Raw genomic sequence first — 19,700 nt, 5'->3', positions numbered from 1 at the left:
TCAGAGCATCTGGGCCAGTGGCATTTTCCTAACGTGAAATTATTAATCAGACAAGGAAAGTGCATTAATTGGGATGACGCGTCATCTCCAGCCTCCAGGCTACAGCGGGCAACAGGCAGGTCTCCATCCTCCTGCCTGCCCAAGAGATGTCAGGGCACAGCCAGAGCTCGGGCATACATGGGATCCCTGAAGGGCCTGTGAATGGGGACACGTGGCACTTCCCCATCACATCACGTTTGCCACTCGGGGTGGTGACAACCACCTCCTTTGCATCAGCAGGGGTTTCCAGGGGTGGGCATCCCCCTTGCACCTCCTTAGGATGTCCCCAGGCTGGTTTTTGGGTGTTCCCCCCTGGCCTGGGGAGATGATGCTATGGGCTCAATCCCCGGGGCTGGCTCCAGGGTGTCTGTGTCCCCCTCACTGCCATCCCCATGTTCTCCCTGTCACTGCCAGCACCACGCACGGGAGCGGGCAGCCAAACCCACCCACTCCGGCCGGAGGGGAAATAACACCCAGAGCTGCCAGTCATCATGAAATGATCATTTAATGAAGACCGTCTCTCCTGGTGCACGTGTGTGTGTGTGTGCGCGCGCGCGTTGTCTCTGTGTGAGCTTTGTTTTATCCCCTCTATTACTTTTTTTTTGATTCTTTTTTTTTTTTTTTTATATATATACATCTATAAAAAATTCAAATACAGCATGTCAACAGTGGGAATACTAGGACGTAACGGTATTAAATACTGCGCTTGGGTCCAGGCAGGGGCAAGAGAAGGTGTCTTTACAAAACAGGGCTTGGGGCAGGATAGGGAGGAGAGCAGAGCAGGCACGGGGACAGCTGGGGACAGCGGGGGACAGCAGGGGACAGGTCTGCAGGGCTCCAGCTCTAAAGGCAACAGCAGAGCGATTCTGCTTTTGTTGGAGAATGAGACAAATGTCAACGGGGGTGATTCCCTGTATCCAACGTGGTTAAAAGTTTGGGGGGGATGTGGGGACGGGGTTGGGGGTGGCGAAGGCTCCTGGGGGGTGCTGCAGGGTGGGATGGGGGGAGCCAGAGGGGTAGCTCTCCCAGGTGCTCAGCAAGGGGCTGGGGGGCTTTATTAGTGTTTGATTTCCTTTTTTATTTTTTTTCCATTAAAACCCTGCCAGCTCCCTGCTCCTCATCACACTTGTGAAAGCCACCAGTTCTTCCCTCCATCATCCCCTCGAAGGGGACCAAAAGACCCTCTCCCAACCCGTGCACCCCTCCAGCTTCGCCACGCAGGTCAAGAGCTCAGGGGAGCGAGTCTGGTCCTTGGGAGACCCCCTTCTGCCGCAGGGGGGTTACACAGCTGGGAGCATCATTCCCCTCGTCACCACCCCCATTTTCATATCCCCTTTTCTCAGTGCGCCGTCATGCTCCCTTGTCACCCGGGTGGGTGGCGGGGCAGCGGGCACGTCTTTGGCGTGGGGGGGTTAGCTGTATGAGCGGGGTCCTCGGCTGTGGTGCGGTGCCCGGGCTCGCTTCGCCTTGCTGGGGAAAGGGGGACAGGGATTTGACAGGGGACTTGGAGGGGGGGGGGGACACAAGTGCGTCTCCTCGCTCCGGGCTGGGAGAGGATTTCACGGCTCCCCAGGGGACAGCGGCGGCTCTGTCCTCCTCCGAAGCGATGGCGAGAAGCGTGATACGTCCTCAAACGTGTGCAAAATCGAAGAGATAAGAGACTCAACCTGGGAAGGGGGTGGTGGTGGGGCGGGGGGTGGTGGCGGCGGTGGGTGGTGGGAGGACGTCTGCGCTGGGCTGCGACAGATGGACAGACGGGGATCTGCAAGCAGGGAGGAGAGAGGTCACCGGTCCTGCTCCAGACTCAGCCATGGCTGGCCACCGAATGGACACACAGAGAAGAATTTGGCTTTTTTCCACAGGGAAATTCTCTCCTTCCCAGAACCCAGGTGCCCAAACCCATCACCTCCACCTCCTCCTCTCAGGGATGGACCCTGCCCAAGGACATTTTTGAGACGCATCTTTGAATTTTCTGATTCTGGACAATTTTCCTTCCATCACTATGCAAGGGCCTTAGATTTCCCCATGGTTTCTTCGCCTCTTAAAAAATCAGCAATGGAGAGGGTGGAGGTTTGCTGACAATGCATCACAGACTGGCCCCTTTGTAGCCTTTGTGGAAAATGTTTGAAAAGTTATTTTTGAGATCTCCACCAGAACACCCAATCTGGAAAAGCAGCCAGATTTAGTGCATTTAGAAAAAAAAATGCAAGAAAACACCAAATGGCTCATTCTCAATGCCCTTCACCCACAGCCTGGTTGGAGCATCCTCTTCCCAACCACGCTGGAGCCCCTGGGGTTTCCATATCCCTGCCCCCTCCCAGCACTCACACTCCCTCTCACGCCCCGAGTTTGGGATATACTCACTAAATAAAGAGGACACCATAGGCAGCCAAGACCAGTCCAGCTGTCCAACACACTGCCACGGCCCCGCTGCCCACCACAGCCCCCTTGTCACAGATCTTGGTGGTGGGAGGTGGCATGAAAGAGGAGGTGCTAGCGCTCGTTGTCTCTGTGGGGAGGGAAAGTGGATGGTGAGGGGGAGCCGGGGTGCCCTGGGATGCATTCCTTAGGGGAAGCCCCTCTCTCCCGACAGTGGGGACACAGCACTCTCTCATCCCCAAAATGCCCCTCTCACTGCCATGCTCCCCAGGTCTGAGCTGGGGGGCTGTGATGATGAGCCAGGGGATGGTGTGGTCCATGAGACTTTTCCTACTCTAACACTGGACCTACTGCTTGGAGATGGTTGGACCACCACAGAGAGATGGACATCTCTCCCGGTCCCATCCTGTCCCATGGGGCTGCTCTCTGCATGAGCTCTGTGGGAATTTCAGCTAAGGGATCATGATGGCATGGCCACAAGTGCTCAGCAGGTAGCATCCCCCACCCAGGGAATGCCCTAGACACGGCCATGGCTGCTGGGCTGGCTTGCAGGGCTTGTCCTCAGCCATACGGGACCAGCCATTGTCTGCCCCCACAAAGGGCTGCAGGATAGCATGGAGAACATGGATGGGCAGTCAGGCTTTGGTCACATCCAGAGGGTCCCAGAGTGCCCCTGGCCAGTCAATGGGGAGAGGGGGTGCTGAGGGCCACTGAGGGGGTCTGTCTTGGCATCTTTCAGACCCCACTAAGGTGTCACGTCAAGATTCAGCCCCAGAGCTGGGATGCCCCACATGAGCCAGCTGCATGCACAGGGATGTGTGTACGAGGGACACGTGTGCCTGCACAGGGAGCAGTCAGGTGCCGTTTGAAGTGCTATTGGCATTTATCACGGGGTGGGTACAGAAGCAATCCCCAAACCCTGTCACCAGCATGGTCTGCCATCACTCACTCCTTGGAGGGGTTTACCCCACTGGGGATGAGGGGCTGTAAATCCCCCCTGTTGCCTGAATCCCCAGGTGCTCTACTGGGCTTGGAAGGTGGGGGGCACTGAGCATCCCCGCTCCGCGCAGGCACGTCTGGCCAGCTCACACATGTGGCCCCCAATAGAAGCCCGGTTACTGCCTGCCTACACACCAGTGCTTCCCCCTAGCCCCCCTGTCAGTGCCAGACGGGGGAACTGGCGCAGGGTCTGCTCCAGCCCTTCTGGGAAACGGAGGGCTGATAACACCCATTTGGACACAGTCCCAGCTCCTTCCTAGAAACAGAGGCTTGTTAACTTTGTGGCTTTTATTTCCAATTGGCATCGCTCCGAGCCATTGTGCGGGGTCGGGGTTGTGGTGGAGGGGGTAGGACTGGAGAGGGAGGGCTGGAGGTGGGCAACGCTCCAGGTAATAATAATAATAATAATAATAATACAATAACAATAAATAAAAGAAACAATAATAATGATAATAATAATAATAACAACAACAACAACAGTACCACCCCAGATTCCTTGTTACACTCCAAGCATCGTAGTGAAAAGGGTGCTGGAGCCAGGTGAGCTGTCAGCACCCCTTGGGCCACAGTTCCACCTGCTGGCCATGGGTGGGGAGCAAAGTGTAGGCTGAAAGGCTGCAGCGCACGCCCCCCTCCCCCCCCTCCCAGATGCTGGGTGGATCTCCTTGTCAGGGGATGAAACTTGCATGGAGCTGGACAGGGGGGACCCTCAGCCAGAACTCCTGGGTTCCCCTCAGCTGTGGGCACAACCTGTTGGTACTGGGAAGGAGGGGTTCTCACCTGTGACCTGGGCTTCCGTGGTGAGATGCTTGGGTTCCTCTGTCCAGGGGGTGGCATGGACAGCCACGCTCCAGTCACTCCACGTGCCAATGTCATTGTCTTTGGCCGCCACCTGGATGATGTACTCCTTGCCAGCATAGGCGTCCGTGATGGTGTGGGATGTCCCGTCTGACAGCTCGACCTGAGGGCAGTAGTAGGGAGGGAAGGGCGGTCAGAGGAACCCCTGCCACCTGAAGGTGTAAAAGCTCAGCTAGAGGATGGTAACAAGACTTTCGCAGCACTTTGGGAATTGCTACAGGGTTCTGGGCAGAGACATGAGCCCAGGACAGAGATACAGGTGGAGAATGCTCCAGTTGCAGCTAAGCCAAAAGTCTGGTGAGACCCGCTCCCGCTCCCAAACTTTTGGTGCTGGAGCAGAGCAGCTTCCTCTAGAGGTCACCAGAAACAAGCAGATGTGTGGGCAGGCTGGGCTCAGACGTGTTAGGGCTTTCTGGGCACTCCTCACCGCCAGTCCCGGGAGGAGGCTTGCCCTACCAGCACACCTACGGCCACCCTGCTCCTGTGCCCACTGGTGTCCCACCGGCTTGGCTTACAGCCCTCTGGCTGGGCTCTTGGACATAGATCAAGCCATGTCCAGCCATCTTTCCTAGAAAAATTCCTTCTGTCCTGTTGTCACTGCTGCCTGGGCCATGGGAGGTCCTGCTGTCCTCCTGGAGATGCGTTTGCTGGTGCAATGGCTTAACCCCAGACTCTGTCCACACCTTGAGGGAATCTCTGACCAACTTGGGAGCTTGGCACAAGGACGGGGGGATGCAAGTGGTCATCAGAAATGCATCCCCATAGCACGGCACCAGTGAGCAAACACACCTGGCTGACAGAGGAGGAGGGCTCAGCACCCAGCTGACCTTCCATGGATGGAGCCAGGCTTGAACCTGGGGTCCTATGGAGACGGAGTCCAGGGCAGGAGCATCCCGCAGAGGCTGTGTGGGAGACCGCCCTCCACCCAGTCTGCGAGGCAGAGGACCAACACGCTGCCAGCTTCATTCCCACCCTGTGCTGCCTGTGCACAGCATGGGGGGCACACCTTGTCCTTCACCCATGCTCTGGCTGACACAAACCACCTTCTCTCCAGACACATGTTGATAATAAAGATGCTGGGGGGATGAGGGATGGTGTGGGTCTGATGCAGCCCATCCGAGAGTGACGGTGCCCAGCCAGGGGCTCACGCTCGAGCAGAACAAGTGCCACTTCATGGGTGGGAGGACTTTCAAGGTGCAACCTGCCTGGAGCACTCCACATCTCCCAAGCCACCCAGGAGAAGGTCAGGCACAGGATCCCACTGCCCTGAGGAGCACCAACAGCTGAATTTTATTAAGAACTCAGTTCAACAACAGGAGCAAGATGGAGCTGAAAACTTCTGCCTGATCCTTGATCACATCCTGAAGCCCAAGGAGAGAAAAGATGCACCACTGGAGTGCCTGGAGGTACCTGGGCCAAGGCCCCTGTGGGATGAGGCTGCCCTGGCACTGTGGCTTTACACATGCAGGGATGGTGTGCACACCAAGGATGCGTGTGGTGGCCTGGACAGTGGCTGGTGTGGTTAACCTCATCACCCCACTGCTTGCAGGGGTACCTGAAAAGTAGGAACCCACCCTGAGGAAGACCCAGCCCTTTTCCAGTCCCCCCAGTACAGCACATATAACACCCCAGCACAGATTTAATCCCTCTGGCATACAAACTGCAGCCCGCTTGGCTTTTACAGCTGCTTTAGGGCATCCTTACCAAGGAGGGGGGCTCTTCTGCTTTCTTGCTCCAGGTGAGAGCCTCTCCTTCCCTTTTCCCTCTCCTGGGGCCACATCCAGCCTGCTGCCCGGCACAGCTCTGCAATCCCAGCTGCTCATGCCACCCAGCCCGAGCCTGCAGGAGCACCACATCTGGAGCACATCTGGAGGCAGGCCTGGCCAGTCTCCCCCGCCCCCAGCCGTTGGGGAGCAAATGGCCTCCTGCTGCCCATGAGATGTGAAGCTGCTACCAAACCTTGTCAGGGAAGGTGTGTGGAGAGAGGAGAGTGACTGTCTCACTGCTGCAGATTTTGGGGCTGGATGGAGGGAGGCCGAGTCCTGCCTCTGCTCACACCACCATCTCAGGGCTGACACCCACGGCACCAGTGGGCTGCAAGCAGGGGATGATGGTGGTTTCACTGCAGGGTTTGTGCCAAGCTGAGGTGTGCCTAAGCCCTAAACCCCTATTAGCCAAAGCACTGGGACAACTGAGCCCATCCCTACCCACTGCGCCATGGGTCTCACCACTGGGTCTGACCCATTGGCACAGGGGCAGCTACTCGGGGTGCCCACCAAGGGGGTCCAAGCTCAGAGCCTGGCTGGAAGAAGCCTGGCATGGTGGGCAGATGAGCCCAGTGACCCCAGTAAGGATCTGTACAGGATCTCCCTGAGTTTCCACCACACTGAAGAGGCTGAGGACCAGCCCTGCTCCCATCCTGGAGGAAAAGAGTTTTGGCCGATTTCACTTATCGACAGATAAAAGGTGAAATACTGTGAGGTCTGGGCAGAAGGGAGGATGGGGAAAAAAGATGAGGAGGATGCTCAAGTGAGCATCTGGTGAGACCCCACCTGCAGTACTGCATCCAGCTCTGGAGCCCTTAGCACAGGAAAGACATGGACCTGTTGGAGCAGGTCCAGAAGAGGTCACAAAAATGATCAGAGAGATGGAACGTCTGAGGACATGCTGAGTGAGTTGGGGTTGTTCATCCTGGAGAGGAGAAGGCTCCGGGAAGACCTTATTGTGGTCTTTCAGTACTTAAAGAGGGCTTATAAGAAAGACAGGGACAAACTTTTTAGCAGGGCCTGTTGTGATAGGAAAGGGGTTATGGCTTTAAACTAAAAGAGAGTAGATTCAGACTAGATACAAGGAATCCATCTTTTACTATGAGGGTGGTGAAACACTGGCACAGGTTGTCCAGAGAGGTCGGAGATGCCCCATCCCCGGAAACATTCAAGGTCAGGTTGGATGGGGCTCTGAGCAACTGGATCTAGATGACGATGTCCCTGCTCATTGCAGGGGCGTTGGACCAGATGACCTTTCAAGGTCCCTTCCAACCCAAACTATTCTATGATTCTACGCCAGTCCCTCCTGAAGACACAGATGTGCATCCTCCAACCTGTGGGGGGTCTCAGCTGAGACCCATCCCACCAACCCCACCGAGCTCCAGCCTTCCTCAGCCCAGGACCAAAATCCGAGCTGGATCAGGGCCCTCAGAGGTGACAGGCTCTTGGCACCCACAGCTGCACCCAGCAGAGCTGAAGAACCTCATGGCACGGTGAGGCTGTCCCTGCCACCCAGACCCTGCGATTCATGCCTCTGCTACCGGCTCTGGTCACTGCTCGCTGGCGTGCTGCTTGTGGGCACAGCGGGATGGGATGCACCTGTAGCACCGTGCACACTACACAGTGGGGATCCACCTGGGTGGGATCAGCCCAGAGCTGTCGGGTGGCATCCACCAATTCTGACAGCAACACCAAGGTGATCAAGCTCAATTAATTCCTAACGACAACTAAATTAAATGAAGCCTGGCTGGGGGAGGAGCCAGCACCTCGGAGGGAAAGTCTGCTTCTCCCAGCTTGCCCTGTGATGGGAAGTAGGGAATGCTGGGGTTATCCGGCCAGTGCGGGACCTCTCTAGGTCTTTCATGGTCCTCTGAGCCCCCCAGCTGCTCCCTGAGTCCCGTGGCAAGCAGGATACAGGCAGGCCAGCCCCACTGATGGCCTGATGGCCTGGCTAGGCCGCCACTCCATCCGGAGTATTTTTTCCAGCTCAAAAACTCTCTGGGCTTAGCACTTCCCCTTGGGAGCAATTCCTGCCTCTCCCCAGCCGCAGGCAGCCTGCAGCTGAGTGTTTGCATACAGGGTGCCTTGCCTGGGGACAGATGTTCCCCCAGGACCCAGGCTGGAGGACCTGGAGGACCTTCCTTGTAGGACCTGGGATGATGCTGCCCTAAGCTCCTCTTTAGACAGCAGACAAAAAGCGAAGGCACAGACAACAGCATCCATCTCTCCCCAGACATACAACATCTGCACGCAGGGCTTCTGAGCTGGGCAGCCGGTGGACACATCCAACATTTGCCGTGGTGGGTGAGAAAGTCCCTGGGTGGATGCCTGCGGCTCAGCACAGAAGTGCAGCAGCAGCAGATGGGAAAGTACACGGGGACCGGGTCCAACTGGTCACAGACAGGGAGAGCTGGGGGTGGGGTGGGGGGGTGGGTTGACACTGGGGAGGTCGTGGGGGGACGGATGGACACACAGCATCAAAGGCAGAGGGAAAAATTCCTTAATCCGCGTCCCCGCCGCACAGAGACAAAAGTTGGAAGAAGGCTGTGCATGGTAATTTTTTTGGCCAGGGGGTCTGCGTGTCGCTGCCTGCCTTTGTGCACCTGCCAAAAGTCACTCCGGCTGGCTGTTGAAGCGCTGCCCAGATTAATGAGGGATCAGTAGCCAGTGCAATGCAGAGCTATTAGCATTGCAAAAAAAAAAAAAAAAAAAAAATAGAAAGAGAAAGAGAAATGAAAAAAAGCCCTTGAACCCAGTAATTCAGCTGACAGCTTGCTAAGGACAGCGTGGGCTGGGATCTCATTCCCTGCCGTGGCCACATACCCCCACCAGCCTGCTTGGAAAGACAATGGGCTGCCAAAGGATGGCCAGTGCCCACCCATAGCCCCAAGCACCAGGGATGAGCCCAGGGGCCAGTGCCACATTGATGGGATGGGGACAGACACCCAGGGCAGGCAGAAGGGAGGATTTGCCAGCCCTCGGCTTTCTCCCTGTTCATGCTAGTCACCCCCTGCACATATGCTCGAGGCCTGGGGTCATCCACACGAGTCATCCACACCATGCACCCCAACAGGGGACATCCACGTGTGCCCTTGTCCCAGTCCCTGCCTGCAGTCTGCTGGCCCTGCCTTGAAGTGCTCGGCACAGCAGGAGTTAAGGAAGCCATCCCCGCCTCCCTGGGCTCCCCTGGCTCCTGCCGTCCCCAGCCCACCCTGCCAGGGTGCCCTGGCAGTAGAAAAGGTCACTGTGCTCTGTTCCCACCCAGGCTCTCCTCCTGGTCCAGCTTGACCACATAGCATTTACTTGTGAGCAGGGTGACACACAGGCAGGTCTGAAGACCAGATGGCCTTTGGAAGGGGATAAGTGGGGAGAAAACCCCAACCCTCCCTGCCCCAGCAGCTGGGCTGGTGGATCTTGTGTGTTGGAAAGAGGTGGAGGGGGAAAACGAGGGATCAGGTGCCTCCTTCTCTGCATCCCACGTGAAACTGTTTGCTGGCTCCCCTGTGGCAGCAGTGTCTCTGCTTTCCATTCCTTGACACCTGCACCTCCCCAGCAAGGCTCCCGGTATGGGAAGGGGGTGCTCCACTGCTGGGAAGCTGGCCGTGGTGGGATGGGGGGGCTGGTACCCCTCAGTCCCATGGCAGGGATGCACCACCTCTCTGCCTGCCAGGACAGAGACCACCCGCCTGTCCCAGGTGTTGTATGGAGCCTGGATGAGCCTGGATGAGCCTGCCTTCCCCAAAATGAAAGGAGGACGCCCATGCTATTGCAGGGTGAAGCTGATCTGCTCACACAGCCCGTGCCACCTACAACAAGCAGGAGAAGGTGGAAGGAAAGCCCTTATAAGAGCACAGCCTGAATCTGCCATGCATCTCGCGTCCTCGCAGCCTCCTCCACCTCTGGATGCCCCCTGCCAGGTTATCCTGGATAATGGGGGGAAATGGGAATTGGGAGGGGGACAGGGCACCCCAGTGGGCTCAATTTCACAGCTTCTTCTCCCTGCAACAAATAGTGAGATCCTGAGCTCTGCAGGGGCTCATGCTACACAAGTCGCTGCTGTTTCAGGTGCTGTCAGTCCCTGCGATGGCAGGGGGGTCCCAGCAGGTTCCCTCCCACCCTGGGGAACAAGCTAAACCAAAAGTAGAAGTAATCCCCAAGCAAGCCATCCCACCACTGGGAAGTGCAGGAGGGTCACTGCAAACAGCCACTGCAGCCCACAAAAAGATATTGCCAAGAGGAAAAGAAATATTTTGCTTTTTCCCCTTTCAAAGCCACGTCTGGAGAGCAAAGAGGTCTGACATTCATTACTAATAAATGAGTCCCCAAATACCTCTTCCTTCCGCAGCGCTGCAGGAATCAGTCGGGCTAACCCCCAGACAAAACTTTCTGCACAGACTCTGGAATAACTAAAATGTAGGGAAAAGTGAATGACACCCTCTGCCCCGCTGCCTCATATTCTCTGCCAGCTGGGTAGCAGAGGAGCCCAGCAGGGTCTGAGCTGTGGTCCCTGCTGCCTCCCCCCTCCCCAGAAAGGCTGCTCAGCCCCGCTGATGGTCTGGGAGGATGAGTTATCACAGGGCTCCTCTGCAGCCTGGGATGTGTCACACCAGATGCGGCTGAACGGCTCCCTTCTGCCTTAAAATAAAGAGCATCTTTGAAAGCGGAGCTGTAAACCCGTTAATAACGGGACTCTGTCCCCTCCTGCCAAGTTTCAACTGGCAGAGCTCACTTTCTCTTGCGGCTGCAGGGAGGTGGATGGGTTCGGGGATGCTCGGGGCGCTCAACACCACCATAACCCTGCCTGGCACTGGCATCTGCTGCCCACAGACGCATTTACCACCCTGATGTGGTGGGGCTGGGGGTGAAAGCAGAGGGGTGCAGCTTTTTTGTGGGCATCACTGGGCACGGGCATCCGCTGGCCTGGAGTGGTCTGTAGGGAAAGCTGAGCTTGCCGGTGCCATCCTACCTGCCTGTAGCTGTGCGAGGATGCAGGTGGGCACAGGCACTCCGGAGTGCTCTGCTGCTCAGCAGCACCTCTACAGCTGCCTTTGGAGGCCTGATCCTGCCCAGTGCTCAGTACTTCTAGGTCACTAGCAGCTCCTGAGGGGGCTGAGAGCACCCAGACAGCATCAGCCAAGGGTCCTGAGCCTGGGTCCATCCCCGGAGCTGGTGGGGGAAGTGGAAAATGTGATTTCTGAGCATTTCCCACCTCCATCCTCCTCCCAGCCACCCTCTGCTCCAGCCCTGCTTGTCCCATGCCGAGCTGTGAGCAACACTACCACAGCCTCAACATTTTGCTCCCACCTACTAATTCCCTTTTTTTTTTTTTCTTTTTTTCCTTTCTTCTGTTTTAATCACTGACTTTGCAGCCAGGAGGGGAAGGGAGAGAAGTGCTGCAATAAAAGCTACCAGGCGTGAAGCTGTAACCCAGCTTGCTCAGGGTGACCTCCCTGCCAAGGTTGCCTTGCAAAGAGGGGGAGCGCAGGAAAAAGTGGCAGAGGCATGGGGGGGGACGCAAACAGGCGCAAAGAAGCACGCCTGCCGCAAAGTGACATTGCCACCGCGCCAGCGGGGATGCAGCTGCGGCAGGCGGTGGCACTAATTGCCTTCCCCATCTCCATCCCTCCCCCTTGCCTGTCGCAGGCAGGATATGCATTAGCACACACTTTCAGGTTATTTCAGGCTGTCCCAAAGCAGGAACTTCTAGAGGCAGCCTGTGAGATTCACCTATTTGGCTGAAAAATGTTGCTTTGCCTTGGGAGATGAGCCTGAGCCCACCATAGCAGTCACCCCCGACACGAGTGACAGTGACCAAACCAGAGGACCATGCCCTCCTCATACCAATGAACCCAACCACTAAATATTTGGCAATACTCACAAATTGCCCATTTCTGTCCCCAGACCCCCATCATTTGCCCAATCAGAGCTGCTCAGCAGCAGAGCCAGCACAGATGCATTGCAGACTCTGTGGCCCCAGCTCCCAAACTCCCGGGATGGTGGGAGCACCTCTGCTTGTTTTTCCAAAGGATGCTTCCAGCCTTTGCAAACGCTCACGGATGTGGCTCTAATGCTTCCAAAACAGAAGAGGAAGGAGAGAACCCAACCACATTATTAGCTTTAAATATCTCATGACCTTTTACTGCAAATCTCAAGATCTGAGGCGCAGCTCGCCTCATGGTTCGTTAACATTTCATGTTGTCAGCACGGCCAATGGGTTCAATTAGACTTCGCGACGGCATTTGCAAATTGCTGGCAACCCACTGGAGGAAATCCTCCCTTGGCCTGGCTGCCAGCTCTGACACTGCTTAAGAAATAGCTTCTGACCCTTGCCACGTTCCCGGGACGTGCACTGAGCTGGTCAGTGCTCACCGCATGCTATCTCCCTCCAAAAATTGGGAAAAGGGGAGATATTGCTCCAGCAAATGTTACAGGGTAGGAGAAAATTGGGTGCAAGACCTATCCTGGGCTGGGCTCCCCAAAGATGCTCGCGATGGTGCCGCCCGCTTGCATCTAGGGGTGAGCGTGCGGACGTGCTTGCGGGGAGATCGCATGTATGAGCGTGGCGATCGCTGCTGTTGCGAGTTAACTGAAGGAGCCTGTAAAACCAGAAACAGGCTATTAGCAATCCATTAGGAAAGGGTATCCAGTTCCAGCCTAGGTAAGCCATTAGAGGAACATCTGAGAGCATTAGGAGAGCTCGCTTGGGGCCAGGATGGGGCTATAAAACAGAAGAGGAAACCATGCTAATCTGGCTTGAATTACAAACTTAAAAGCAGCAGAAAAATAAAGGATACCCTAAACATTTAATGTTTTATATTTAGGAGACAGAAGGGAAGATTCTGCCAAAAGGAGAGGATAAAAAACCTGTTTAGGCTACAAATATCCCATCTCTCTTTTGGCAGCAGAGAAACCATCAGCCCCTCTTCCAGAAAGGGAGGAGTGTGCCTTTAAAGTTGCTTGAGTTTCAGAGGTAGCTCAGTGCTGTTGGGGCGGAGGGGAGTCGGTGGCCACCCGATGTGACAGGATGCAACATGGCTGCATTCCGAACAGCTGGGAAATGCCCAGGTTCGAGGGAGCTGCTGTGAGGTGGCACGACCGTGGAAAGAGCATCCGGCGCACGCCCCGCTGCATGTTCATGTGGAAACTCATCACCATCAACATCTCTCCATGATAATAATTCCCAGAGCACATCATCATAATTCCCAGCGCAAACTGCAACACCAGAGCTGCTAAGTGCTGCCTGAGTGGAAAGGCGCTGCTGAGCAGGGGAAAGGGAGTGCAAACGGCATGCTGGGGCTCAAAAACATCTTTTCAGTGTGCTGGGAAGGGGATGAGGGTGTCCCCCTGGCCCCAGATATTGCTTGATGGTGGCGGATGCTTGGACCAAACATCTCCTGTCTCTTTCTGGGTGAAAACTGCAATTATGGCTAGCTCGCGTAGCGGCGGTCTTGATAAGATCCACTGCTGCCGCCACGGAAGGCTTCATCTTCTGGTGCCAAGCCCTGGCATTATTAAAATCCTGAAAGGAAGAGCCTGGGAGAAAGCAGACGCTGATTGAATCAAGCCCTACGGTATTCGACAGCTCGACATCCATCTGATCCTATTAGTGCTCATTCGGTGCCGCCTGCCGAGGTGCCGTGCATAAATCAGACCCTGCAAAGATAACAGGAGGCGCAGGGGAGAAAGGGGAGCTGCTGTGTTTGCCAAGAAACGCCACATGTGAGTGGGGCCTGCATGGGTATTCCTGGCTCTGGGCAGTCTCCAGAACTCCTTTGTGGGTTTGCTCCCTCAGGGATGTTGGGCTTCCCGTGGGGCTGCCAAGGGGGTGGCAGGAGATGCTTAAAACCCACAGTCAGTGCATGCTTGGTGGGTTGCCATAAGAAGGCAGGGATGGGGCTCAGCATGGGGACCTTGGGCACACAGGGATGTGCCAGAGCACGAGGTTACCCAGCTCCTCCCGGTTGCTAGAGGAGACTTCTCCCCTCCCTGCTGAGCTCCCAAGCTGCCCCATTGTCAGGAAGCAGGTTGTGTGGAATGGCTTTTCCATGCCAGAAATCAGTGGGGCCAGCAAGAGCCAAGATGTGGGGCAGCTTGTGGGAGGAGACCTTCACCTTGGCAAGAATTAAGACACCTCCAAGCAAGCATGGCATGCATCACTGCTGCACCCTTTCTCAGGGCACTTGTTCCTTTGAGGAGAGACCCAACACCACCACTGTAGGATGGGCTGGATGTCTGAGCTGGGCTTGGTTCTACTAAACCATGTCCTTCCCTCTCCTGCCTGGGTTTGGGGGAACAGGGACACCCCCCAAGATGCCAACAAGCAGTAGGTCAAGCAAAGCAGAGCTCAGCATGGATTGGGCATGCTCGCAGCATGTTGGCATCAGCGGGGTTCTTTTTTGGGGGCAAACCCCTGCATTTGCAGAGTGGCTGACTGGGCTAAGGGGGTTCTGGGGTCAGAGCAGCTCTGGCTGCTGAAGTGCTGCCATCCCCTGGTATTTGGGAGCTGATTGAATTAGGCTTCGCAAATAATTCACGTGATGAATAGTGGCAGTGTTCCTCAAATCATCCACAAATCAGATTTTTCATTACCCAGCCGGCAGGGCAGAGAGTCAGAAAACCAGGCTGGTACCTCAATTGCTGAATGCTTGCACTTGCTCACCAAGGAAATTATTCCCCAAACACACTTCTCCATCAGCCAATGATGGAGCGCACGTCTCTTGCAAGGGGATATTGATTAAAAGTGGAACCCAGGACCGCTCTGCTCTCCCAGGACACCAGGAGATGAGCCCTTCCCAGCCCTCCTTGCATCCACCGTGAGGGGTGGTATGTCAAACCCTCTCCCCAATTCAAGTTATCTTAAAATAGGAGAAATCAAATTTTCATTGCCCTACAACTGCCTTTTCCAGCTGCGTGGTCCCTCCACTGGCGTTGCCAACTCCTCCGTGTATTTCCCACCATTGCTGCCTGGCCGAGAGCACTGATGGAGAGGCCACACTGTGCCCTTGGAGGGTCTTCAGGGAGGGGACTGGCATGGCTTGACCCAACGAATATGAATCCTAATACCCAGCGATGGATGGACCGGCCACCGTGAGGGCATCGAGGTAGGAGCCAGCTCACTGGCTCTCCCACCATTTTTGGGCACAAACCCCTGCATTTGCAGGGTGCTTGTCTGGATCAGGCTGTGGCAGGGCAAACCCAGGTTTTTCCACAGCAGTTTCACACCTTGAAAAAACTGACGTTGTGTTTGGTATTTCCCATTAATTCTTCCCTCTTTATCACAGCTTCTACAATTTGAGCATTTCTCCGCCAGGTGAAAAAAGAAAAAAAGCACAGCAAACTAATATCCAAACTCCACCTTTGCTTTCTCAGCCCTCGGGATGCTCCGCGGATGCTCTCTCACTCCCTGGAGGGAAGCGAAGAGTAAAGAGACAAGCAGGAAAACCCTCTCCCAGCCCTTCTCTGATTTTCAAAGCCATCAGCAAAACACTTCAATCTGAAACACGACCTGCGACGCTGCCTCATCAAAAAAACCCCAACCAATGCAAAAAGCAAAAGTCACCGAGACACCGGTGTCTTGCAGAGACCATCCTCTCTCTTGGCTGTTTCTCTCCCCAAAAAGAGCTGGTTGGCAGAAAACCCTGCTTGGCTCCACCATGCAGGTGAGATCCTCAGTGACCGGGTGCTGCCTCCTATTTGTCTTTTGGGGGGGGGGGGGGGGGGGGCAAAACGTTTTATCAAGCAAAGCACCTAACTGGCTTTCAGCTGGCCCATCTCGGCACGGGGGGGATGCTGGATGAGCCGCGCCAGCGTAGCAGCACCTCTCCTCGAGTGGCAGATTGCTTTCCTTCACAAGCCGAGCATGCAAGCAGCACACAGAGGGGGGAAAAAAAAAAAAAAAGCCCATTTGTTATCTTCCTGCAGCTAACAAATGAAATCTGTCTTCTGGGCTGCCAAGGATTTCACTGACTATTTTTTTTTTTAAAGAAACAAGAAATAAAAGTAAGAAATACGATAACATCGTGGCAATGGCTCTGTGACTGTGCTCTGAGTTACGGTGAGCGGTATTTTATCTTCAGTTCAAAATCTAAATGTGGCAGAGGCGCATTTAAATTCGGTGACATTTATACTTTAAATGCCTTTTACATCTCGTTGGCAGGTTTTATATAGAACATATGTATGGAAAGTAGATAGGAGCTGTGGATGAAAATGCGGAGAAGGGAGAGCCTGCGGAGCCATTTGTAGGCAGAATGCGAGTTAGAAGACGGAGAGGAAGAGAGAAAAGAGGAGAGACAGAGAAGGAGAGGGAAAGGGTTTGCGTTGCCTAGGCAGTAAACAGATATTTTTTTGGTGCCTGACCACTTGTTCCCAGCCACCATCTCCCCCTGCTCCCTCCCGTCCCGGCCATCTCAGCATTACTTACGTGTTGCCACTGGTCCAGGATGAGGGGTCGATACCGCAGGAAGAACTTGAGCGGGAAAGACTCAGGATCGGGCCAGGATGAGGGGTTTTGCCATGACACCTCCAGCCTCCGAGGGTTATTTGGCACGGGTTTGGCCACCACGCTCTCCGGAGGGTCCGGCTTTACTGGAAGAGAAGAGGGTGGCCGGTAAAGTTTGGCATATGACATCTTTCCTTACATCCCTCAGCACAGCTGCTGTGCTTTGCACTATCTGCTTTCCAAGTGGAGCAGCCAACACGCAGGACAAATCCTTTTCCCAAACTAGTTAGATGTAAATCACCTTTTCTTATCCAGGTCAGTGGTACAGCTGACCTAGCACAAAATAACCACCATCAAGGAGATGACAGTGCTGGAGACACACAGAAAGAAGCTGGCCAGGAGAGAAAGAATCCCTCCTCCCCAGGGCTACTTGGGTCAGGGCAAGGAGCCCACCAAGCTCAAATCCTGCACTTTCCTTTCACTTCCTGGTTTCTGGAGTCTCACCCACATTCAGACCCACTTACCTTGCAGTAATGTGACAGCATTTGGCCCTTCAGTTTAGGGCTGAGGTTTTGGGGATCGAAAGCTTTGGCAGCACATCATATGTGCCAAGGGCGAAGGATTGCCACGGTCACCTTCCACCCCGGGTATCTCTCGCTCTGCTTTTGGGATACGGGGCTATTTTCTTGCTCTCTGACAAGTATTTCAAGCAAATATTAATTAGCTGTGAGCTCTACAACGTACTTTGAAGTTGTGGCTACTTTTAGAGTGCTGGGAGCAAATCACAGACAGGCTCTGATGAAGGACATTGCTTGTTATAGAGCGAGCCTTGCTCCTCACCAAGGGTTTACTCAACTCCTGGTAGCTCAAACTCCCAATTTGCAATAGTAAAGCTACAAGAAGACCAAGATTAGGGTACATCCGCACTTCTCCTTTGATCATGGCCATGAAGGAGCCAGTTATGAGGAGCTAGGTGCACAGCTGAGCCTAGGGTGGAAGAGAGCACTCCAAGAATAACAATGCACATGAGTCCTCATCTCCTGAGAGGGCTCTTAATGTCCTCCAAAGTCCACAAGCAGGCCAATGGTTCCCTCCTGGCCTCAGAATCTCTGCATTGAGTAATAGTACCCTGGCTCTGACCACCTCAAGCAGCAGCTTCTGAAGGTGCCAGCGTCCAACTCCACTCCCAAGCATGGAGGAGGGATGCTGGGGCCGTTGGGAGCCCCCCTCTGCCTGGCAGAGCTCTTGCCCTCCACTCAGAGGTCTTCTCCATATCAATCCCAGGAGTTCACCTGCTGCAAGAGGGAGGTGATGTCCACACAGGGGCTTCACCTACCCTGGGACAGGAAGGAGGTGGTGGCGGTGCGAACCACACCTGCTGCTCCCTCGCTGGCCTACTTGCCTGCTGCCTGCATCCCTGCCCTACGGATGAAGAGCATCTCTCCCTCTGCTTGAAGCTGTATGGGACCAGGCACTGATCTGGGGCCAGTAGGTTGCAACTGGGCTCATGTATGTGCTCTTCACTGCCGTCTCTGCTCCAGGATGATGGTGGCATTGCAGCAACTCTCTCCAGGAAGATGTCCTCCCTGCATCACCACTGCTTGCTCCTCTTAGGAGAAACCAGCCTGTGACACTTTCAAACCCGCTTTCTTGGCTGTGGGTTAGGCACAGGGGCTACTGAAATGAAGCCACAGCCCAACCACCTTGTTGGGACCCAGAATTGCCCCTTGTTCCCCCCAAGATGTAGCCCACCACCACCTTCCTCTCCCCAACCCTCCTGCTCAGCACTCTGGCACACACCCTGCTGCGGTCCTCCTTCACCATCATCTTCACCACCACCCTGATAGCCTCTCCTGCTTCCCATCACCTTCCCTCTACTGCAGCGGGTGCAAAGAGGGCTGGACATCTTCCTCCATCCCCACTGCATCTGGTGCTCAGAGGATGCTCCTGGGGGCTTGGGGAATGGCTGATGAGTAAGCACCCATGGGCCTGACCACAGCTACCTAGTGCCACCTCCCAGCTCCCCTTGACCCCTCTCTGTGGCAGGACAGGACAAAATTTTCCATTTATAGCTTTATCCTTAGCAGAAGAGATGACTTGTGGCCTGCACTGTGCTGAGCTACTCCAGATGGCTGTGCAATTCCTCCGCTCCCTTCAAATCCCTGGGCTTGGGCTGGACATCAGCTTCCATTGACAGGGACTTGGAGTCCAAACGCATACGGAAAAGTATAAATCCAGTGCTGGCTCAGCGGGCTCGGCTTGCAAAACAAAAGTCTGTTTGGTTGAACGAATGCAGATGACTGAACTGCGGCTCTGCAGCAAGGAAGTGGGAAGGAAAGCACCAGGCTGGGGATGGACACAGTGGGATACTTCCTGGGGTAGCGCAGGGAGCCTGGCCCTGCTTTTTGATGTGCCAGCCTGGAGCCATGGCTCTAGGGATGCTTAAATGCAGTTGTGCCAGGTAGGACACACGTGCTTGCGCAGCAGTAAGAGATGCCACTGTGGCGGGTTGCAGGAAAGCATAAAAAAAGGTGCCCTGCTGCAGAAGCGGGAGTCACCTGCCTGTTTTGAAGGGATGTTACCCCCAGCCCCACTCCTGTGGGTCCGAGACCGTCCCTGGCATGCAGGGGAGGGCTGCCCTGGCACGGAGAAGGAGCTCCCAGCCATCAAAAGGGCTGCACTCCCAGCTGTGGTGAGCCTTCAAACAGTGTGGGAAATGTGTTAATGGGAAAACCAGCAGCCCCTGCTACCTCCCCATGTGCCCCCCTCATCCTTGGGACTCCTGCCCAGGCTGGAAAGCGCAGCAGTGCCAGCCCCCTCCGAAAGCACAAAGCCAAAGCTGTTCCTGCCACGTCCCTCCAAGGCGGTGAGGTTGCAAGAGCCGGGAGAGGGGACCGCACCTCTGGCAGCCAGTCCAGTGAGGACAGACCTACGTCTCTTAGGACAGACCTCCTTACGCTGTGCTCACCATGGCAAACATCAGGGCTGGTCCCTCAGGGGCCCGTTGAGGAGTGAGGGGAGACAGGCTGTGTCCAGTTCCCCAATTTCTGTGTGACCTTGAAGGAGTCCTTTATCCCCCCCAGCCTCCCAGGTCCCTGCTCCACACACAGGGACGAGTGCTCCTCCTTCCACAGCCTTTGTCTGCCTCCATTTATCCCACACACGGTGAGGCAGGGGCTGTCTGGCTGTACATCAGCCAGCATAATAGAGCCCTGTCCTCC

The 19,700-nt window shown here is 55.3% G+C and overlaps 1 protein-coding gene across 1 annotated transcript in view; it reads right to left on the bottom strand.

The window, feature by feature from the left end:
• Window positions 1-2,402: 2,402 nt before the first annotated feature.
• The window catches only part of CNTFR (ciliary neurotrophic factor receptor), a 212,318-nt gene continuing 195,020 nt past the window's right edge, over window positions 2,403-19,700 (bottom strand). Inside the window, exons 7-9 of the mRNA XM_074166564.1 lie at window positions 16,462-16,625; window positions 4,198-4,378; window positions 2,403-2,548 (exon numbers count right to left, since the gene is read on the bottom strand). Coding sequence (XP_074022665.1) covers window positions 2,403-2,548; window positions 4,198-4,378; window positions 16,462-16,625 — 491 coding nt within the window. The remainder of the gene's footprint in view (window positions 2,549-4,197; window positions 4,379-16,461; window positions 16,626-19,700) is intronic.

The sequence above is a fragment of the Numenius arquata genome, chromosome Z, assembly GCF_964106895.1.
Source record: "Numenius arquata chromosome Z, bNumArq3.hap1.1, whole genome shotgun sequence".
In the NCBI taxonomy this organism is placed as follows: Eukaryota; Metazoa; Chordata; class Aves; order Charadriiformes; family Scolopacidae; genus Numenius; species Numenius arquata.
This window is presented reverse-complemented; position numbering and strand designations above follow the sequence as displayed.